A 22,947-nucleotide genomic window follows, 5' to 3' on the forward strand; every position below is an offset into this window, starting at 1 on the left:
CACCTCATTAGAACTGATTCAAATGTATTCTTTTTAATGGCTGAATAATACTCCATTGTGTATATGTACCACAGCTTTCTTATCCATTCATCTGCTGATGGACATCTAGGTTGCTTCCATGTCCTGGCTATTATAAACAGTGCTGCGATGAACATTGGGGTACTCGTGTCTCTTTCCCTTCTGGTTTTCTCAGTGTGTATGCCCAGCAGTGGGATTGCTGGATCATAAGGCATGTCTATTTCCAGTTTTTTAAGGAATCTCCACACTGTTCTCCATAGTGGCTGTACTAGTTTGCATTCCCACCAACAGTGTAAGAGGGTTCCCTTTTCTCCACACCCTCTCCAGCATTTATTACTTGTAGACTTTTGGATTGCAGCCATTCTGACTGGTGTGAAATGGTACCTCATAGTGGTTTTGATTTGCATTTCTCTGATAATGAGTGATGTTGAGCATCTTTTCATGTGTTTGTTAGCCATCTGTATGTCTTCTTTGGAGAAATGTCTATTTAGTTCTTTGGCCCATTTTTTGATTGGGTCATTTATTTTTCTGGAGTTGAGCTGTAGGAGTTGCTTGTATATTCTCGAGATTAGTTGTTTGTCAGTTGCTTCATTTGCTATTATCTTCTCCCATTCTGAAGGCTGTCTTTTCACCTTGCTAATAGTTTCCTTTGATGTGCAGAAGCTTTTAAGGTTAATTAGGTCCCATTTGTTTATTTTTGCTTGTATTTCCAATATTCTGGGAGGTGGGTCATAGAGGATCCTGCTGTGATGTATGTCAGAGAGTGTTTTGCCTATGTTCTCCTCTAGGAGTTTTATAGTTTCTGGTCTTACGTTTAGATCTTTAATCCATTTTGAGTTTATTTTTGTGTATGGTGTTAGAAAGTGTTCTAGTTTCATTCTTTTACAAGTGGTTGACCAGAGTTCCCAGCACCACTTGTTAAAGAGATTGTCTTTAATCCATTGTATATTCTTGCCTCCTTTGTCGAAGATAAGGTGTCCATATGTGCGTGGATTTATCTCTGGGCTTTCTATTTTGTTCCATTGATCTATATTTCTGTCTTTGTGCCAGTACCATACTGTCTTGATAACTGTGGCTTTGTAGTAGAGCCTGAAGTCAGGTAGGTTGATTCCTCCAGTTCCATTCTTCTTTCTCAAGATCGCTTTGGCTATTCGAGGTTTTTTGTTTTTCCATACAAATTGTGAAATTATTTGTTCTAGCTCTGTGAAAAATGTTGTTGGTAGCTTGATAGGGATTGCATTGAATCTATAGATTGCTTTGGGTAGTATACTCATTTTCACTACATTGATTCTTCCAATCCATGAACATGGTATATTTCTCCATCTGTTAGTGTCCTCTTTGATTTCTTTCACCAGTGTTTTATAGTTTTCTATATATAGGTCTTTAGATTCTTTAGGTAGATATATTCCTAAGTATTTTATTCTTTCCGTTGCAATGGTGAATGGAATTGTTTCCTTAATTTCTCTTTCTGTTTTCTCATTATTAGTGTATAGCTGAGTGACCCTCACAGTAGAGAAACTTTTCATCTTTAACGTAGATGTTTTATCAGTGGTGCTGTATAGAAGGAGAAGTTTTGAAACTACTGTAAAATTAAGACCGATAACTGGAAGTAGGAGGCTTAAGTCCAATCCCTGACTCCAGGGAACTCCTGACTCCAAGGAACATTAATTGACAGGAGCTCATCAAACGCCTCCATACCGACACTGAAACCAAGCACCACACAAGGGCCAACAAGTTCCAGGGAAAGACATAACAAGCAAATTCTCCAGCAACAAAGGAACACAGCCCTGAGCTTCAAGATACAGGCTACCCAAAGTCACCCCAAAACCATAGACATCTCATAACTCATTACTGGACATTTCATTACACTCCAGAGAGAAGAAATACAGCTCCACCCACCAGAACATCGACACAAGCTTCCCTAACCAGGAAACCTTGACAAGCCACCTGTACAAACCCACACACAGCGAGGAAACGCCACAATAAAGAGAACTCCACAAACTGCCAGAATACAGAAAGGACACCCCAAACTCAGCAATTTAAACAAGATGAAGAGACAGAGGAATAGCCAGCAGATAAAGGAACAGGATAAATGCCCACCAAACCAAACAAAAGAGGAAGAGATAGGGAATCTACCTGATAAAGAATTCCGAATAATGATAGTGAAATTGATCCAAAATCTTGAAATTAAAATGGAATCACAGATAAATAGCCTGGAGGCAAGGATTGAGAAGATGCAAGAAAGGTTTAACAAGGACTTAGAAGAAATAAAAAAGAGTCAATATATAATGAATAATGCAATAAGTGAAATTAAAAACACTCTGGAGGCAACAAATAGTAGAATAACAGAGGCAGAAGATAGGATTAGTGAATTAGAAGATAGAATGGTAGAAATAAATGAATCAGAGAGGATAAAAGAAAAACGAATTAAAAGAAATGAGGACAATCTCAGAGACCTCCAGGACAATATTAAACGCTACAACATTCGAATCATAGGGGTCCCAGAAGAAGAAGACAAAAAGAAAGACCATGAGAAAATGCTTGAGGAGATAATAGTTGAAAACTTCCCTAAAATGGGGAAGGAAATAATCACCCAAGTCCAAGAAACCCAGAGAGTCCCAAACAGGATAAACCCAAGGCAAAACACCCCAAGACACATAGTAATCAAATTAACAAAGATCAAACACAAAGAACAAATATTAAAAGCAGCAAGGGAAAAACAACAAATAACACACAAGGGAATTCCCATAAGAATAACAGCTGATCTTTCAATAGAAACTCTTCAAGCCAGGAGGGAATGGCAAGACATACTTAAAATGATGAAAGAAAATAACCTACAGCCCAGATTATTGTACCCAGCAAGGATCTCATTCAAGTATGAAGGAGAAATCAAAAGCTTTTCAGACAAGCAAAAGCTGAGAGAATTCTGCACCACCAAACCAGCTCTCCAACAAATACTAAAGGATATTCTCTAGACAGGAAACACAAAAATTGTGTATAAATTCGAACCCAAAACAATAAAGTAAATGGCAACGGGGTCATACTTATCAGTAATTACCTTAAACGTAAATGGGTTGAATGCCCCAACCAAAAGACAAAGACTGGCTGAATGGATACAAAAACAAGACCCCTGCATATGTTGTCTACAAGAGACCCACCTCAAAACAGGGGACACATACAGACTGAAAGTGAAGGGCTGGAAAAAGATTTTCCATGCAAATAGGGACCAAAAGAAAGCAGGAGTAGCAATACTCATATCAGATAAAATAGACTTTAAAACAAAGACTGTGAAAAGAGACAAAGATGGTCACTACATAATGATCAAAGGATCAATCCAAGAAGAAGATATAACAATTATAAATATATATGCACCCAACACGGGAGCACCGCAGTATGTAAGACAAATGCTAACAAGTATGAAAGAAGAAATTAACAATAACACAATAATAGTGGGAGACTTTAATACCCCACTCACACCTATGGATAGATCAACTAGACAGGTGGGTTCTTTACCACTAGTACCACCTAGGAATAGACAGCAAAAGGCTCAGCAGGGAGCATGCCTTTGATATGCAAACTAACCAATCAGAGACCTACCTCCTCCATCTGCTTTAAAATTCACAGAGTCAGGTAGGGCAACTAGCGACCACTTCTATAACTCACTAGCGACCACTCCTATAGCTCAAAACTCCCTGGAATTATTCAAATTAGCCAGTCTGAAACTGTTTATCTTACCTTTCCTAGCCTTCTGCGGAAACTATGCAAGGCGCTAGCCTCTAATTTCCCCTCTCTTCTCCTTTCTGCCTCCTGACCACTCTGAGGCTCCCCCCATGTGATGCCGTATGGCAATCCATGCTCCTGTTTCTAGATATATGAGTATAATAAACTGTTTTTCCTGAGCTTCTCAGAGTCCCCTCTTGCGGCCACAACTACCTATCACAGAAAGAACACAGAATAGGGCCTGTTACTGAACTCTCTATTTTATTCATTGTGCTGTATGTCTATCCTATAACCACTGCAGCTTTAGCCTAAGTGTTTAAATCAAGTGGTCTACACCCTGAAACTTTGCTCTCCTTTTAATAAAGGACTCAGTTTAAGTCTTCTGCATTAACACATAAATTTTAATCAGCTATCAATCTTTGGGACTTTGAGTAGGATTGCACTGAATCTAAATCTAGAAAGCGATATTCTGAAATCACTTATTTGTAACTTTTTACTGATTTTGAATTTTTTTAATTAACACTTAAATTTAAACTTTATGTTCTAGAACAGCACGCAATTATCATTAACCTTGAAAACATAAGAGTAAAGGTACAACTAGCAAACTATGGAAAATGGAGTGATAGAGAAGAGGAAAGAGTGGGAATATTAATATCTTCACCTTTAAAGCAGGGAATCAAGAGATACTGTTTAGAATTGATATAACATGGATGGGGGCTTGCACACAACATTTAAAGTTACAAACACGAGAAAAAGAAATTTAACCTAATAGACATATAATAGTTATCACAATTCTAACACAGCAAAAGCAGATTTTTTTTCCACCTAAAACTGGGTCTATTACACTCACTTCCCCATGTCAGTAAAGAGAATCATCTACCCAATTTTTAAAGCCAAAAGCCAAGGAGTCACTCTTGATTCTTCTCTTTCCCATCCCCATGTTCACTTCCCCTACATTTTTTTTCATACAGTCTAATCGTCTGCAATCTGAGCAACAATATCCAGTTGCCTCCATGCAGATGTTTAATGGGTACAGACTAAACATTTGTATATTATAATTCTCCTCTTAGAACCTGTTCTTCACTAAAATTTCTGTAAGTCACTAATTAGCACCACCATTCCCCCATAGTTATTCCAGCCAAAAACTTAAAATTTGTATGTCTGACTGTTTTTTTGTCTAACCTCTTACATCTAATCTATTGACAAACTCTTTTAGCTACACCTGCAAAATATGTCTCAAATTCAATAATTTCTTACCACCTCTACTGCTACCATTCTAACCCAAGCCATCAGAGCTCTTGACTAGTTCAATGCCTGACATGCTGAGTTCTCAACTTGAATGAATGTATGAATGAATGAGCATCCATGAGCAAACTCAGTCAGTTCTCAGTCAGTCCTTCAAAGGATATCTCAAATCTAACCAGTTCTCTTTGCTGTTACTACTCTAGTCCTATCAACCATCATACAGAAACCAGACTACTATAAGCAACTATAGAGAAACCTCAGATTGGTTTCTCTGTCTCTACCCTTGCCTCCTATAACCTGTTCCCACAGCAGCCAGAAAAACTCCTTTCAAATTTCAATCAGACCATAATACTAATCCCCATTCCCTTCTCAGAACCCTACAGTAGCAGCTCGTCACACAGAAAACAAAATGTTTATTTTTAGCCATAGAAAACAATGGCCTCATAACCTGACTCCTCCTATCTCTCTAATCTTATCTCCTATAAAACTCTCTTTGTTGTTCACTCTGGTTCACCATATTGGCCTTCCTGTCCTTCGCTGAACACACCATATTCATTCCCGCTTTTACATTTGATGTACATCCAACCTGAAATTTCTTTCTCCAATATTCACATGTCTTGATTACTTCTTTTAGGTCTCCACTCAAATGCCACCTCCTGAGAGCTTTTAGATAGAGAAATATATATCTCCCTATAGACATGGATATGAATATATCTCTTTCTCAGTATTATATATTAGATATATATACAGAAGATAAATATAGATACATGTATGTATATATGTGTATATGTATATACATATATACATACTTATATCAAAATAGACTCCCAATCCCTATCATTTTCTCTTACCCCCTTTATTTTAGGCATAAAAATAAGACTGTATTATATATCTGTCTCACAAGGAAAATGAAAGCTCCATAAAGGCAAGGATTTTCTGCGTCTTGTTCAATAATACTCTGTCAGGGAGATGGAAGGGAGATTCTGGAGGGAGGGGACATGGGTACACCTATGGCTGATGTTTGACAGAAAACAACAAAATTCTGTAAAGCAATTATCTTTCGATTAAAAATAAATAAAGTGGCAAAAAAAAACCACTGTGTCAGAGCCAAGAAAAGTCCTGCCATCAGCACTACTATTTGCTGAGTAAATTAATAGATGAATGAATGATCAAGTCCTTCAAAGCTTAACTCATTGGTCTCACCTCCAACTGCTTTTTTTCCCATACAATTAATTTTTTTAAGATCTTAATTTTTAGAGCAGTTTTAAGTTCACAGCAAATTGAGAGGAAAGTACATAAAGTCCCCATGTATCGTCTGCCCCTACGCACATACAGCCTCCTCTGTTACCAGCATCCCCATCACAGTGGTGCATGTGTTAAAACTGATGAACTTATGTTGACACAACCTTATTACCCAAAGCCCACAGTGTACACTAGGGTTCACTCTTGGTGTGGAAAATCCTTTCTAATAGTGCTTGGGAGGCTATTTTTATATATGTATAAAAGATCATTTTCATTTTTTATATGAATTTGTGAATCTGTTTACATCCAGCTTCTTTTCATTTCTCTAAGATAACAAGCTTTTTCCTACTTCAAGTGCCTTTACATTTGCTGTTCCTTTTACATTAAAAAAATCTGTTCATGGCTGATTCATATCAATGTATGGCAAAAACCACTACAATGTTGTAAAGTAATTAGGTTCCAATTAAAATTAAAAAAAAAAAAAATCTGTTCCCAGACGTTTCAAAACTAGGTACTTTTAGATTCCAGGCCAGATGTCACCTCTACAGGAAGTCCCTCTGTAACCACCCATGCAATGGCAAGGTAATACTCAGCCAAATCATACGCACTTACATTAATACAATCATGGCATTTGTTACTGTCTCCTCACTCCTATGAACTTTATAAACGCCAGGGCCTAGTTTACTTGTTCATTGCTAACTGCCCACCACCCTAATCCCAATTTAGAACAGTGACTAGCTAGCAGGTACTCAGTAAATATCTGCTGGATAAACTCTGGAAGAATGGAGGATCCTGATACAGCCATGCAAGAAGAGAGACAGGAAGGAGATGTCAACATAGGTAAGCTATATTCCCTGTCCATCAGAGCAGGAAGTTAATAGATAATACCTATACTGGTGAATCAAAAAATATTACTATGTCTCACTTGTACGTGGAGTCAAAAAAAAAACAACAAAAAACTTATAGATAGGTAGGTATTGACCAGAGGCAGAAGACTGGGGAGGAAGTAAAGATGGTCAAATGATACAAATTTCCAACTTATAAGAATTAAATAATTCCTGGGATGTAAGGTACAGGATGGTGACTATAGTTAACAACACTGTATTTTATATCTTAAAGTGATAAAAAAAATAGATCTTAAATGTTCTCATCACAATAAAAAGCATTATAATTACATGTGGTGATGGATGTTAACTAAACTTATTGTGATGATCTATCAAATCAAATCTATCAAATCATTATGTTGTACATCTAAAATTAACGCAGCATTAAATGTTATTTATATTTCCATTAAAAAGAAATATTACTACAGACAGATTATTTAGAGATGCTGTAATTTTTAAAATCTAATTCAACAATTATCGCTAATGAAAGATATTCATTCAATCATTCATTCATTCACACATTATAATACAGCTGCAGCATAGAGCACACCCTCAAGGAGCCTGACGTCTGACTAGACACAGGAAATTAACCCCAAAATTAACATCATTCTTTTTCTGTATGATAAAGAAAGAACACAAACTAGTTTCAGGAGGTTAGGAAAGAAGGGAGTGACATTTAATCCAAGTTCTAAAGCATAAATAGAAATTCAGTAGCTAGGGGGAGACTTCTGGTCTAGGTCCAGGAACTTACATAGCCAAAGGCCCTGAAGTAAAAACATGGTAAAGTCTGTGAGTTTGAATTTCATCCTGAGGAAAAGGAGGGCTAGGGTCTAAAACTGGCGAATAAGAGATTATGCTGGCATTTCCCTGGTGGCTCAGAGAGTAAAGAATCTGCCTGCAATACAGGAGTCCCAGGTTTGATCCCTTGGTCGGGAAGATCCCCTGGAGAAGGGATTGGCTACCCACTCCAGTATTCTTGCCTGGAGAATTCCATAGACAGAGGAGCGTGGTAGGCTGCAGTCCATGGGGTCTCAAAAAGTCAGACACAATTGAGCAACGAACACTCTCCCTAGAAAAAAAATAATCACTCTGGTTCCTGTGTAGAAAATAGAAGCTGACAGATTAAAGACTGCAGACAACCTTGGAAAAGAGATCATGGTAATGTGTACAAGAGTAGTTGTAGAGAAGCTAGAGAGAAGTGAACCAATGCAGACCTTCAGGTGGTAGAATAAGCAGAACATGGTGGTGAATGGGACGTGGGGTCAAGAAGAATGTAACTCAGAGATGATGACACCATGGCACCTGGGACTGCTGAGTGGCTGGTGAGATTATTTACTAAGGTTGAAAAACACAGAGTAAAGCAGGTTTGGGGGAAGATAATGCACTCAGGTATAGATACACAAGATTTCAGACACCAAGTAGAGGTGCCTGTAAGATGCGGGTCTGGTGCTCAGGAGAAAGGAAGAGGCTGGAGATGGAGTTCTGAGAAAAATTAACACAGAGATGCCAATTGAAGCCATGAGAGTGGAGGGGATCATTCCACAGGCAAACATAAGGTGAGATAAGAAAAGCTCAAGCCCGCAGAATGCTGTAGAAATCTAAAGTTAAACATGATCAAATAATTTTAACCTTTATACTGTATTCCTTTTTTGTTCACAATTAGACATGAAGTCAACTTCTCTACAGAGCACCCAGTGCATATCCTAGCAGCCTGAAGCCCAGTTTGGCTTTCTTCATTATCATCATTTTGGGTTTGACAACTCATTAAATCACCCTGCTAAGTGCTCACTAATGTGGGATTCATCAAAAATGAATCAAATCATTCTACAACTAAACATCAAATGCAAACTCAAAAATATGATTCACATTTTTAAAGAGGTCTATAATTACCAACATAAAATAGAGCCTCTTCCTGCTAATATAGTACTTTTAAAAAGTAGATAAACTGCAGTTTGATGTGGTGCCTAGCTGCTTATTTCGCTCAGCACTTAATTCAATTAGAAATGTACATATTGTGAATCAAATTAAATCCAACAGAGATGAAGTAAAATTGGTGAACCTGTCTGAAACTGGTTTATTTGCTATCTATATTACAAATTTTGAGAATTTTTGTAAGAAAACTTAGCCTGTTCCTCCTCTTTGACTCATAACCATCAGTGATATTCTGATTACGCCAATATAGAAATAAAACTGGATCCCATATATAAGCCACAGCCCATCTATTACAATATCTGACACCCCATAACAGAGTCTACACAGAAGAATATAAACATTTCTGACATAGCAGTAAATATGTACATATGTGTATACTATGTATGAAACATATACTAACAGTTTTGGTGTATATCTTCCACTTACAAAACAAACACAAAGAGATTATCTCTGAAAAACAGAAGTAGGAATGGGGGAAGAACACTGGAGGAAGACTTGTTACATGGCAACCCACTCCAGTACCCTTGCCTGGAGAATCCCATGGAGAGAGGAGCCTGGTAGGCTACAGTCCATGGGGTCACAAAGAGTGGGACACAACCGAGCGACTTCACTTGCACTTTCAATCTGTAGTGTGCTAACTTTTATAATGCAAATGCATCCTGGTTTCACTTATGTTTAAAAATGAGGTGTGAAAACTGATGCCACTGATATCTTTCTTACAGACTCAGGGACATTACACCCAGTAACACCTCAGCCCCCTGTGGACAACTCACTGATGCGATGGCCCCACACATCAAATGCTAAGCTGGTGAACAAAAGTTATGTCCCCCTCGGGTAAACGTATTATAGATTTTATGTTATGAATTCACATCTTCTCTATCAATTTCCATTCCAAGTGCTCTTGTTCATTACAGTTCATAGTTTAGTTGTCAGTTTAATTTCGTGCTCCTTTGTAGGTATCCGCAATAATTAGTGTTTAATGCTGTACCTTAAGGGTGAGTTTAACAGAGCAGTTTAAATGCATATGTTCCGGCCATTCTCTGACTCCCACACCACCTTTGTGCACACACTGCATCCTCCCCACCCCCACACACAAGCATATGCACTAACTGTGCTATAGATGGTATCTTTCATCTTACTAGCTATTTTCCCATTACCTTCCTCAGTATCTGACGATGACATTATTATTAATGCTACAGTAAACAGCTAATATATGTGGTAAAAATACACGCACTATAATGAATCAAAATGACAAACCTACCCACCAGACTTCCTCTACTCATTCTAACCAGATAACGGGTTTTGCTTTTTTGTTTCTTGAGTGTACTGTAAAAGGAGGGAGTAGCACTGGGGAAAACATTCATAAAAACAAGGGAAAATAAAAGCAAATGTTCAGGTCATTGAGAACAGAAAGGAAGCTTAGCGAGAAAATCTGTATCAAGTAACATGATAATTCATTGGTTCTATATGGAGTCTTCTTAACTTGAAGTTCCCTGAAACATGTAGCTCAGTTTCACATGAATAAAATATCTAAACCATCACCATGGACAGTCTTTCCAGAATTTATTTTGCAGAAAAGGGGTGGGTTTGTTTTCATATTTTGCTTTTTGTTGCTATTATTGCTGATGATCTTATACAACTCTGGCATCTTTAAAATTCTGATAGAATTTTTGGTTTACAAAATGAGGTATAGCACACTCAATTGATTTTCATGTTCCTTATTTTTATTAGGAAAATGTTATTTCTAACCTTCTATTTCTTGTATTTTTTTTTGTTTGCATTCCTTGGGGATGTACTCATGAGGATGTACATCCTTATTAAAAATAAAATAAAGGCCAGGGATGAAAAGGAGATTACAATAGAAAATGGAAAGCTACAGCTAATCAGAATGTTAGAGCAAGAATGAAATTTAGGGTTAGAAGAGACATTAAGAGTTTGGATTCTGACTACCTGGATTCATTTAACAAACTGCAGAGCCTACAAGCTATACAATGTTTGGCAGGCTGCTTGCCATTCTTACACCTCAGTTTCCTTAATAGTAAAATAAGCATAATAATAATAGTTAGTCCTTTGAAGATTCTTGTTAAGAATAAATAGAATGGCATATAGTAGATGTCTAATACATACGAGCTCTTAGTAGTAGTACAAAACAGGAGACTAAGGCCCAGGGAGATTAAGTGCTTCCTCTGAGATAATTTAATTGGCCTGATGGCAGAATATTATTAAAATGGGTCCTCTAATTTTTGTATGTTTCAGTTTCTTTTCCATTTAGAACACTTTATCTGTAGTCTGGAGAAATTATTTTCAAAGGAAAAAGTAATATAGCAGAAATCCTTCAGATAAGCACAGCCTAGATTTAAAAGAAGGAAAAGAGGAATTTTCACTTGTGTGTGTTTACATGTATGCATGTATACACACATACACACACACACCAAAATAAGAAGCAAAATGTATGGATGGAGGGTGGGTGACAAGTGACACAAACACAAAATCTCCAATTAAGACTTTTTATTATGACACAATTCATTAGAGCATAATTAAATTTCTTATTAAATGATTAATCATAAGGTTAGAAGAAAAGGTCATGTTGAATGTTAATTATTCATCCTTTAAAGAATTTCAAAGATGTGAACAGCAGTACTCTCATAGACTGTCAGTTGTTGCAAATTAACTCAAACTCTTGAAAGGCACTCGGCATTATCTTTAAAAATTCAAACTACATATATCCTTTTACTAATCAATATAATGTGGAAGAATTTGTCCTACAATTAATTTGCACAAGTGTGCAAAAATGTGCACAAATGGATGTTTATTGGTGCACTACTGGCAATACCAAATATTGGGGGGAAATCACATTCATTAGTGGGGAAATTATGATTGCAGTACATTCATGTAATAGAATAAACAAAATGATAACAAAAGTTGTTCTAGATAGAATATTAAATGAAAAGGCAAATCAAAGTATACAAGAATCTGTGCCAGAATAACCTGTATCTGCTTTTTAAAACAAAAGATAAAGATACATGAATGTGTTTGCACATAAAATGCTACAAAGTTACACAAGAAACTTAACAGCAGTTAGCTCTGGGAAATGGGATTGAGGTCAAGAGGACAAGAAGATGGAGAGGAGTAAACATTTAACTTTTCTTCAGTGATATATGAGCTTCCCAGATGGCTCAGCTGGTAAAGCACCTTCCTGCCAATGCAGGAGATGCAAGAGATGCAGGTTTGATCCCTGCATCGGAGAGATTCAGGGAAGATCCCTGGGTTAGGAGAAAGACATGGCAACCTGCTCCAGTATTCTTGTCCATGGAAAATTCCATGGACAGAGGAGCCTGGTGGGCTACAGTTCATGGGGTCACAAAGAGTCAGACACATATATATACACACATATACATGTATATATTTATATACCATATAAAGTTTATATATTATATATATATATAATTTTGGCATATATATATATATGATTTTTAAGTTGAAAGAAAACAATGTTACAATAAATAAAAGATTATGAAGAAACAGATAGTTCATCAGGCATAACAGAGAACAAATTTAAGAGTAGAGAACTTACATACAGCAGAATTCTTACCTGACACTTAGCACTACAGTATTTGGCGATTCGGCATTGAGAGCATCGCATCAGCTTTTCCTTCCTGTTAAAGAATAAAAATAAAGTTAAAGAATAAAGTTCATATTAGGAAATGAATGAGAATCATATATGGCTGAAGAAAGAAAGAAAACGTAAGTCAGCACGCTGACACCAAGATGTTCTACTCACTCCATCTGTATAGTCCATGAGACTTAAATTTTCACAGTGGTGAACATCTTCTTTCAGTGTGAAACTAGTGACTTTTTAAAAATAACTAGTGTTCTTTTTTAAAAATTATGGTAAAATATATGTAACATAAAATGTGTCACTTTAACTATTTTGAAGTGCATAGTTTTAGTGGCATTAAGAACGTTCATTAAGTGGCATTAAGAACATTGTTGTATAACAATCCCCACCACTAATGTTCTTTTTATCCCACTTAGGCAAAAAAAAAAATCACTTTAATAGAGTTTTTAATCTCTGCATATGAAATTCAGAATCCAGTCTATCAACTAACTCAAAGTATCCTATGCCTTTCAAATATAAAAACTGTCCAAGTTTAAATTTATCATATAGGTTAATTGTAATATACTCTTTCTAGGAAATGATTTTTAATTCCATTAAATTCAATTACTACTTTCAACATGCTAAATTGGGATACACCAAAGTTATGTCCCCCTAGGTTGCCAGAGGAAGAAAAAAGCCAAAACAAAAACTTTATTATAAAATTAAACAATAAATTTGATGATGAGACTCATAGTGACAAATAACAGACAGGACTGTGCATGTGTGCTAAGTCACTTCAGTTGTGTCTGACTCTTCACAACCCCATGGACTGTAGCCTGCCAAGCTCCTCTGCCCATGGGATTCTTCAGGCAAGAACACTGGAATGGGTTGCCATTTCCTTCTCCAGATGATCTTTCCGACCCAGGATCAAACCCCTGCCTCCTGCAGCTCCTGCACTGAAGGCAGATTCTTTACCACTAAGCCATCAGGGAAGCCCACATTATAAAATAAAAACAATAAATCTGATGATGCAATTCATAGTGAAAAATAGCAGACAGGACTATAGATGCATTCAAGGTGGCCAAGAGCATTAAAAGTCAAACTATAATACTAATATCAGTGATGAAACAAGAAGAAATCTTTCTGAGCGCTTCTGATGTGCCAGGTATGGTTCAAACTTCTTTATATCTATTGACTCACTTCAGACAGTTCTGTAAGTAAACAGTTTTATTATGCTCATTTAAGAGATAAGAAGTAGATGACCAAGGAAACAGACCATAAAGTGCAATGTGGTAGGTGACACTGAAAGGGTAAGAACAAAAACCACAGAGAATCAAAACCTGAACATATCAGGTACCTCACTCACAGGAGAACGGAGCGAGATACAGCACATATAACATGGGGAGAGGTTAAAGGTCTAAATAAAGCAAAGTCAAAACACCTCCTTCCCCCAAGTGTAGAATTATAGCTGTCAGAAATCAATATCCCAAACAACAACCCAAATCCAAACAAGATGGCCTTAAAGTCCTTGTTTTTAATGATCATACTCCACTACCACTATTAGACAAAACTGGATCAAAGCAAAATCCACCCACAGGCAATTGATGAGACACGCTTCAAATAAAAGAACACGCAAATCTGGAATGAGAAGAATATGATGGGCAAATAGTAACATTAATATTAAATTTTAATTAATACTAATAGAAAAAAGCCTGTGTCACTATATCAGTATCAGAATAAAAAGAGATGTTAAGGTTAAAAATATTACTAGAGATGAATAAGTCAATCCACAAGATTAAGAGAATCCAACCACCTGGTATCAGTACCCAGCAAAAAGTGTACCCAGTCTAAAAATATGTAAAGTAGAAGTAATAGATCTAAGAAAAAAATGAGGAATACATAATAAATTAATACAAGTAAAGCCTTTAAAATAGTACCTGGAATATATTAAGTACCAAACCAGTATATGACCATAACAGTTATCACTATAACAAGTCTTTTTCAGGAAGTCACAGATCAAGCAAATTAAGAAGCAGCAGCTCTACAATTATTTGATTTCATGTAATACAGACCCTTGCACTTTTTATATGCATGTGTATTCACACACTCTCTTCAGGCACTCACTGACCTTTTACAACATATGCCCACATACTAGGCCACAGAGCAAATCTCAAAAATTACAAAGAATCAATATTTTATATATATATATATATATAAAATTTTCTCCAACAATAAAAGAATTAGATTAGAAATTAGCATCAAAATCAAGCCAGTAAACTCTCATATTTATGGAAATTTAAAAGCTTACCTCTATACAATTCAACGATCAAAGAAGAATTGTCATGAAAATTAGAAAATAGATTAAATAATTTTAAAAAAGCTCAAAATGTAATCTAAAGTAATACTTAAAGGAACATGTATAGCTTTAAATGCTTACATTGACCGCAGTGGTATAACTTTTTAATCTCTTAAACGCTCCTCGTAAAAAAAAAAAAAAAAAAAGACAGAGTAAGTAGGAAACAGGAAAAACTAACCATCACTCCCCAACCTGGAAAGGTACAACAAAACCAAAAATATTATCAGAAAAAAAATACTACAGGCTTCAAGAATTGATTAAATCAGTATATTTGTGGGAGAAAACAAAGGCAACTTCCAACAGACTTGAAAACAGAAGAAGCTCCAAACTGCCAAAAGATATTCGGCAGAAAGTCTGTCAAGCCAACTGGAGAACTGCCACCAAAATTGGGAGAGAATGCTTTCTGCAAAACACTCCTAAGGACGAGGCCCCTGGGGCACTTCTGAATCCTGCTTTCCTTAGACCTGGCTCCTCAGATTTCTGCTCATTTCCTTTTTGCTTGTCTAAGTTGTTCAGAGGTTATTTCTGCTGCCTGCAAATACAGATCTCCAACTATATAAAATGTTTCATCTCAATTTTTAAAAATAGCGAGCAGAATCAAAACACCCAGGAAGGTGAGTGATGAACCTGGTAGCAGGTATTAAAACCTCACCTCCCCGCTCCATAGCTTTCAACCACAGACTTTTATGAATTTTAGCACAGACTTTCAGCAAAATGAATAGCAAGATGATTCAAAGTACTTGGATAATTTAGTTGCCATTTGATGCATAAAGAAAAATTCTTTAATATGAGTTATTTAAATGTTTGGGGTTATTTTTACACATCATATAACTATATAAATAAACGTAACTTCTCAAGTTTAAAAAAAAAAAAAAGTCAACTGAATCCAAGAGAAAAGTTGTGTCTTTGACTAGAGGAACTACTGAGCCTTTGAAGAGTTACTGCTTTTCTCTTTGGGGTAAGGTTCAGAGTAATAGCATATTAGTAAGGTTTCCCTACAGAGAAAAAACTTGGGCAGCAGAGGGAGAGGAAAAGAAGTATTAGAAACACAGCCACCAGACAGTTCAAGAAAACATTCTCTTTCTCTTAAAAATCAACATATCATTTCTAATTGAAAAACCCATATTTTTCTTTAAAAAATCAGTAATGTACAGGTCAAATAAAAAGCAGAATTAATTAGAAGCCCCTAAATAAAAAGGATCACCTATTCTAAAGAGTTCCAGAGGCTAAAACAAGAAATACTGAATGGAAGGTAGAGACAGGCAGATTTTGTCTAACGGTAAAGATATCTGGGGCAACAGTTCACAATTCAAAAGAAATGCCCTGAGACGGTGGAGTTCTGTCTTTTGACATGTTCAGGGAGAATGTGGAACGTACATTTACAGACATGAGGTAAAGGAAATTCCAGCACTGCAAAGGAACGTGACTTAAGTTTCCTTCTAATTCCAAATTTATTGGTTCTCCTCCTCTTATATAACCAACAAATATAAAATAAATTTGAAGACAAAATTTGGGCATATTATAAGGCCAAATATGATAATCTCAGAGGAGTAGAAAAGTGAGGAAAACAGCTTTCACAGACTACACAAACATCCTGTTTGCAAACTGATTATCTCAAGAGTGCATCCAGAACTAGAATTTCTGAATGAAAAAGAATCTAAAGAAATAGGTTAGGAATGTATCAGTAACAGCAAAGTGATGAATTTTTATCTACTCTTCCCCTCAAAGACAAATAGTAGTATGCTACCTCTAAACTAGAGAAGACATATTTTTGTATACTAAAATAAATGAAAGTTTTAGATCCCACTGCAAAAAAAGTAAAAAAGGGATCCCTTATCACTTGTTCATATAAACTCAGATATGTTATTGAACACAAAGTCAACTCAAAGAAACTTCTCAGCTTGCTCAGTGCTACAGAGAAAGTGATTCATGGAGCATAAGTGAAGTCCTCTCTTCCAAGTAAAACTTAGCTCATAATTAGTTTCTCCAATAGCCTATGCAACTTAAGTATGGAAAAGAAATAAAACTAAGGCAAAATTAATTGTTCTTCTAGTATACAAGTTAAAAATTTATACTGTTGACTCCTAAACAATGCAGGGCGTAGGGGTGTTGGCCCTATTTGCAGGCGAAAATCTGTTTGTAACTTTATAGTGTGGCCCATGTATCCAAGGTTCTATATCAACGGATTCAACCAAACTCAGACCAGGTAACACTGTAGAGTGTATTTAGTGAAGAAAAAAAAAAAAACCTCTGCATATGAGTGGACCTGTACAGTTTAAACCTATATTATTCAAGGGTCAGATGTATGTGGATATAGAGGAAACCAGTGTATCTAAGAAATAAAAGAAATAAATTGGAAGACTGAGATTGACATATATACACTACTATATAAAAAATAGATAACTAATAAGGATCTGAATTAAATTCACCCATTCGCATCCAGTTTAGTTCACTGATTCCTAAGATGTCGATGTTTACTCTTGCCATCTCCTGTGTGACCATGTCCAATTTACCTTGATTCATGGACCTAACATTCCAGGTTCCTACGCAATACTGTTCTTTACAGCATCCGATTTTACTTTCATCATCAGACACATCCACAACTGAGCGTCATTTCTGCTTTGGCCGAGCCATTTTGTTATTTCCAGAGTTACTCGTAATTGTCCTCCATTCTTCCCCAGTAACATATTGGACACCTTTCAACCTGGGGGGCTCATCTTTTTATGTCATACCTTATTGCCTTTTTACACAGTTAATGGGGTTTTCACAGCAAGAATACTAGAGTGGTTTGCCATTCCCTCCTCCAGTGGACCACATTTTCTCCTAACTGTCCACTATGACCCATCCATCTTGGGTGGCCCTACAAGGCATGGCTCATAGCTTCATTGAGTTATGCAAGCTTCTTCCAATGACAAGGCAGTGATCCTTGAAGGGTGAATTTAATTCAGATAACCATTGTATCTACTACTGTGGTCAAGAATCACATAGAATAAATGGATTAGCCCTCATAATCAATAATACAAAATCAAGAATACGAAATGCAGTACTTGGGTGCAACCTCAAAAAAAAAAAAAAAATGGAATGATCTCGGTTTGTTTCCAAGGCAAACCACTCAACATCACAATAAATCAAGTCTATGCCTCAACCACTGATGTCGAAGAAGCTGATCAGTTCTATGAAGACCTAGAAGACATCCTAGAATTAACACCAAAAAATGATGTCCTTTTCATTATAGGTGATTAGAATGCAAAAGTAGGAAATCAAGAGATACCTGGAGTAACAGGCAAGCTTAGCCTTGGAGTACAAAATGAAGCAGGGCAAAGGCCAAGAGAATTCTGTGAAGAGAATGCACTGGTCATAACAAACACCCTTTTTCAACAACACAAGGGACAATTCTACACATGGACATCACCAAATGGTCAATACAAAAACCAGATGCATTATATTATTCTGCAGTCGAAGATGGAGAAGCACTATACAGTCAGCAAAAACAAGACCTGGAGCTGACTGTGGCTCAGATCATCAGTTCCTATCTAATTCAGGCTTAAACTAAAGAAAACAGGGAAAACAACTAGGCCAGTCAAGTATGACATAAATAAAATCCCCTATGATTGTACAGTGGAGGTGATGAATAGATTCAAGGGATTAGATCTGATAAAAGAGTGCCTGAAGAAATATAGAGAGAGGTTTGTAATATTATACAGGAGGCACTGACCAAAACCATCTCAAAAAAAAAGCAATGCAAGAAGGCAAAGTGGTTGTCTGAGGAGGCTTTACAAATAGCTGAGGAAAGAAGAGAAGTGAAAAGCAAGGGAGAAAGGGAAAGATATATGCAACTGAATGTAGAGCTCCAGAGAATAGCAATTAGAGCCAAGAAGGCCTTCTTCAATGAACAATGCAAAGAAATAAGGGAAAGCAACAGAACGGGAAAGATTAGAGATTTATTCAAGAAAACTGGAGATATCAAAGGAACATTTCATGCAAAGATGGGCATGCTATGCTATGCTATGCAAAGTCACTTCAGTCGTGTCCGACTCTGTGTGACCCCATAGACGGCAGTCACCAGGCTCCCCCGTCCCTGGGATTCTCCAGGCAAGAACACTGGAGTGGGTTGCCATTTCCTTCTCCAATGCATGAAAGTGAAAAGTGAAAGTGAAGTTGCTCAGTCATGTCCGACTCTTAGTGACCCCATGGATTGCAGCCTACCAGGCTCCTCCATCCATGGGATTTTCCAGGCAAAAGTACTGGAGTGGGGTGCCATTGCCTTCTCCAAAGATGGGCATAATAAAGGACAAAACAGTAAAGACCTAATAGAAGCAGAATAGATCAAGAAGAGATGGTAAGAATACACAGAAGAAATGTACAAAAAAGATATTACTGACCTGGTTTGGTCACTCACCTAGAGCCAGACATGCTGGAGTGTGAAGTTAAGTGGGCCTTAGGAAGCACTGCTGCCAATAAAGTTAATGGAGGTGATCGAATTCCAGCAGAGCTGTTTAAAATCCTAAACGATGATGCTATTAAAGTGGGCTTCCCTGGTGGTTCAGATGGTAAAGAGTCTGCCTGCAATGCAGGAGATCTGGGTTCAATCACTAGGCTGAGAAGACCGCCTGGAGGAAGGCATGGCAACTTACTCTAGTATTGTTGCCTGGAGAATCACCATGGACAGAGGTTGGGCTACAGTCCATGGGGTCGTAAAGAGTCAGACACTACTGAGCGACTAAGCACGGCACTTAAAAGGTCACCAAATTTGAAAAACCCAGCAGCGGCCACAGGACTGGAAAACGTCAACCTTCATCCCAATGACCAAGAAGAGCAGAACTGAAGAATGGACAAATTAACAAACAACTGCACTCACTCCTCATGCTAGAAGGGTTATGCTTTCAACCTTTCAACAGTATGTGAAACAAGAACTTCCAGATGTACAAACTAGGTCTAGAAAGAGCAGAGGAACCAGAGATCAAACTGCCAACAGTTGCTGGATCATAGAGAAAGCAAATGGATTCCAGAAAAAAACTCAACTTCTGTTTCATTGACTAAGCTAAAGCCTTTGACTGTGCTAAGTTCAGTTCAGTCACTCAGTCATGTCTGACTCTTTGCCATCCCATGGACTGCAGAACACCAGGCCTCCCTGTCCATCACCAACTCCTGGAGTTTACTCAAACTCGTGTCCATTGAGTCAGTGATGCCATCCAACCATCTCATCCTTTGTCATCCCTTTCTCCTCTTGCCTTCAATCTTCCCCAGCATCGGGGTCTTCTCAAATGAGTCAGTTCTTCTCAACAGGTGGCCAAAGTATTGGAGTTTCAGCTTCAACATCAGTCCTTCCAATGAATATTCAGGAGTGATTTCCTTTAAGATGGACTGGTTGGATCTCCTGAATGTCCAGGAACTCTCAAGACTTTTCTCCGACACCACAGTTCAAAAGCATCAATTCTTTGGTGCTCAGCTTTCTTTATAGTCCAATCTCACATTCATACATGAACGGGAAAAATCATAGCTTGGACTAGAGGGACCTTTGTTGGAAAAGTAATGTCTCTGCTTTTCAATATGCTGTCTAGGTTGGTCATAACTTTTCTTCCAAGAAGCAAACGTCTTTTAATTTCATGATGGAAGTCACCATCTGCAGTGATTTTGGAGCCCAAGAAAATAAAGTCTCTCACTGTTTCCACTGTTTCCCCATCTATTTGCCATGAAGTGATGGGACGAGACGCCATGATCTTAGTTTTCTGAATGTTGAGTTTTAAGCCAACTTTTTCATTCTCCTCTTTCACTTTCATCAAGAGGCTCTTTAGTTCTTCGCTTTCTGCTGTATGTGTGGTGTCATTTGTGTATCTGACGTTACTGATACTTCTCCCGGCAATCTTGATTCCAGCTTTTTCTTCATCCAGCCCAGCGTCTCTCATGATGTACTTTGTATATAAGTTAAATACGCAGGGTGAGAATATACAGCCTTTATGTACTCCTTTCCTGACTTGGAACCAGTCTGTTGTTCCATATCCAGTTCTAACTGTTGCTTCCTGACCTGCATACAGATGTGTCAGGAGGCAGGTAAGCTGGTATGGTATTCTCATCTCTTTAAGAATTTTCCATAGTTTATTGTGATCCACACAGTCAAAGGCTTTGGCATAGTCAATAAAGCAGAAGTAGATATTTTCTGGAACTCTCTTGCTTTTATGATGATCCAGCGGATGTTGGCAATTTGATCTCTGGTTCCTCTGCCTTTTCTAAATCCAGCTTGAACATCTAGAATTTCACAGTTCATGTATTGCTGAAGCCTGGCTTGGAGAATTTTGAGCATTACTTTGCTAGTGTGTGAGACGAGTGCAACTGTGTGGAAGTTTGAGCATTCTTTGGCATTGCCCTTCATTGGGACTGGAATGAAAACTGACCTTTCCCAGTCCTGTGGCCACTGCTGAGTTTTCCAAATGTGCTGGCATATTGAGTGCAGCACTTTCATGGCATCATCTTTTAGGATTTGAAATAGCTCAACAGGTATTCCATCATCTCCACTAGCGTTGTTCGTAGTGATGCTTCCTAAGGCCCACTTGACTTCACATACCAGGATGTCTGGCTCTAGGTGAGTGATCACACCATCATGAGATTATCTGGGCTGTGAAGATCTTTTTTGTATAGTTCTTCTGTGTATTCTTGCCACTTCTTCTTAACATCTTCTGCTTCTGTTAGGTGCATACCAGTTCTGTCCTTTATTGTGCCCATCTTTGCATGAAAAGTTGCCTTGGTATCTCTAATTTTCTTGAAGAGATCTCTAGTCTTTCCCATTCTGTTGTTTTCCTCTATTTCTTTGCATTGATCGCTGAGGAAGGCTTTCTTATCTCTCCTTGCTATTCTTTGGAACTCTGTATTCAAATGGATATTCTTTCCTTTTCTCCTTTGCCTTCTGCTTCTCTTCTTTTCTTAGCTGTTTGTAAGGCCTCCTCAGACAACCATTTTGCCTTTTTACATTTCTTTTTCTTGGGGATGGTCTTGATCACTGCCTCCTGTACAATGTCACAAACCTAAGTCCATAGTTCTTCAAGCACTCTGTCTATCAGATCTAAGCCCTTGAATCTATTTGTCATTTCCACTCTATAATTGCAAGGGATTTGATTTAGGTCATACCTGAATGGTCTAGTGGTTTCCCATACTTTTCAATTTAAGTCTGAATTTGGCAATAAGGAGTTCATGATCTGAGCCATGGTCAGCTACCAGTCTTTTTTTTTTTTTTTTGCTGACTGTATAGAGCTTCTCCATCTTTGGCTGCAAAGAATATAATCAGTTTTGATTTCAGTATTGACCATCTGGTGATGTCCATGTGTAGAGTCTTCTCTTGTGTCGTTGGAAGAGGATGTTTGTTATGACCAGTGGGTTCTCTTGGCAAAATTCTACTAGCCTTTGCCCTGCTTCTTCTGTACTCCAAGGCCAAATTTGCCTGTTACTGCAGGTATTTCTTCACTTCCTACTTCTGCATTCCAGTCCCCTATAATGAAAAAGACATCTTTTTTGTGTGCTACTTCTAGAAGGTCTTGTAGGTCTTCATAGAACCATTCAACTTCAGCTTTGTCAGCATTACTGGTCGGGGCATAGACTTGGATAACCGTAATGTTAAATGATTTGGAAATGGAAATAAACAGAGATCATTCTGTCGTTTTTGAGATTGCATTCAAAAGCCTCTTCATGAAAGAGAAGGAGGAGAATGAAAAAGTTGGCTTAAAGCTCAACATTCAGAAAACGAAGATCATGGCATCCAGTCCCCTCACTTCATGGGAAATAGATGGGGAAACAGTGGAAACAGTGTCAGATTTTATTTTTCTGGGCTCCAAAATCACTGCAGATGGTGACTGCAGCCATGAAATTAAAAGACACTTACTCCTTGGAAGGAAAGTTATGACCAACCTAGAGAGCATATTCAAAAGCAGAGACATTACTTTGCCAACAAAGGTCTGTCTAGT

General features: G+C 37.5%; 1 protein-coding gene across 10 annotated transcripts in view; it reads right to left on the bottom strand.

The window, feature by feature from the left end:
* SMYD3 (SET and MYND domain containing 3) overlaps nt 1-22,947 on the bottom strand; it is a 750,237-nt gene that overhangs the window by 574,776 nt on the left and 152,514 nt on the right. For all 10 annotated transcript variants that reach the window (XM_025287263.3, XM_025287262.3, XM_044943078.2 and 7 more), the window contains exon 2: nt 12,634-12,697. In XM_025287263.3, the coding sequence (XP_025143048.1) occupies nt 12,634-12,697 (64 nt within the window). The remainder of the gene's footprint in view (nt 1-12,633; nt 12,698-22,947) is intronic.

This window comes from Bubalus bubalis, chromosome 5 (assembly GCF_019923935.1).
Source record: "Bubalus bubalis isolate 160015118507 breed Murrah chromosome 5, NDDB_SH_1, whole genome shotgun sequence".
NCBI lineage: Eukaryota > Metazoa > Chordata > Mammalia > Artiodactyla > Bovidae > Bubalus > Bubalus bubalis.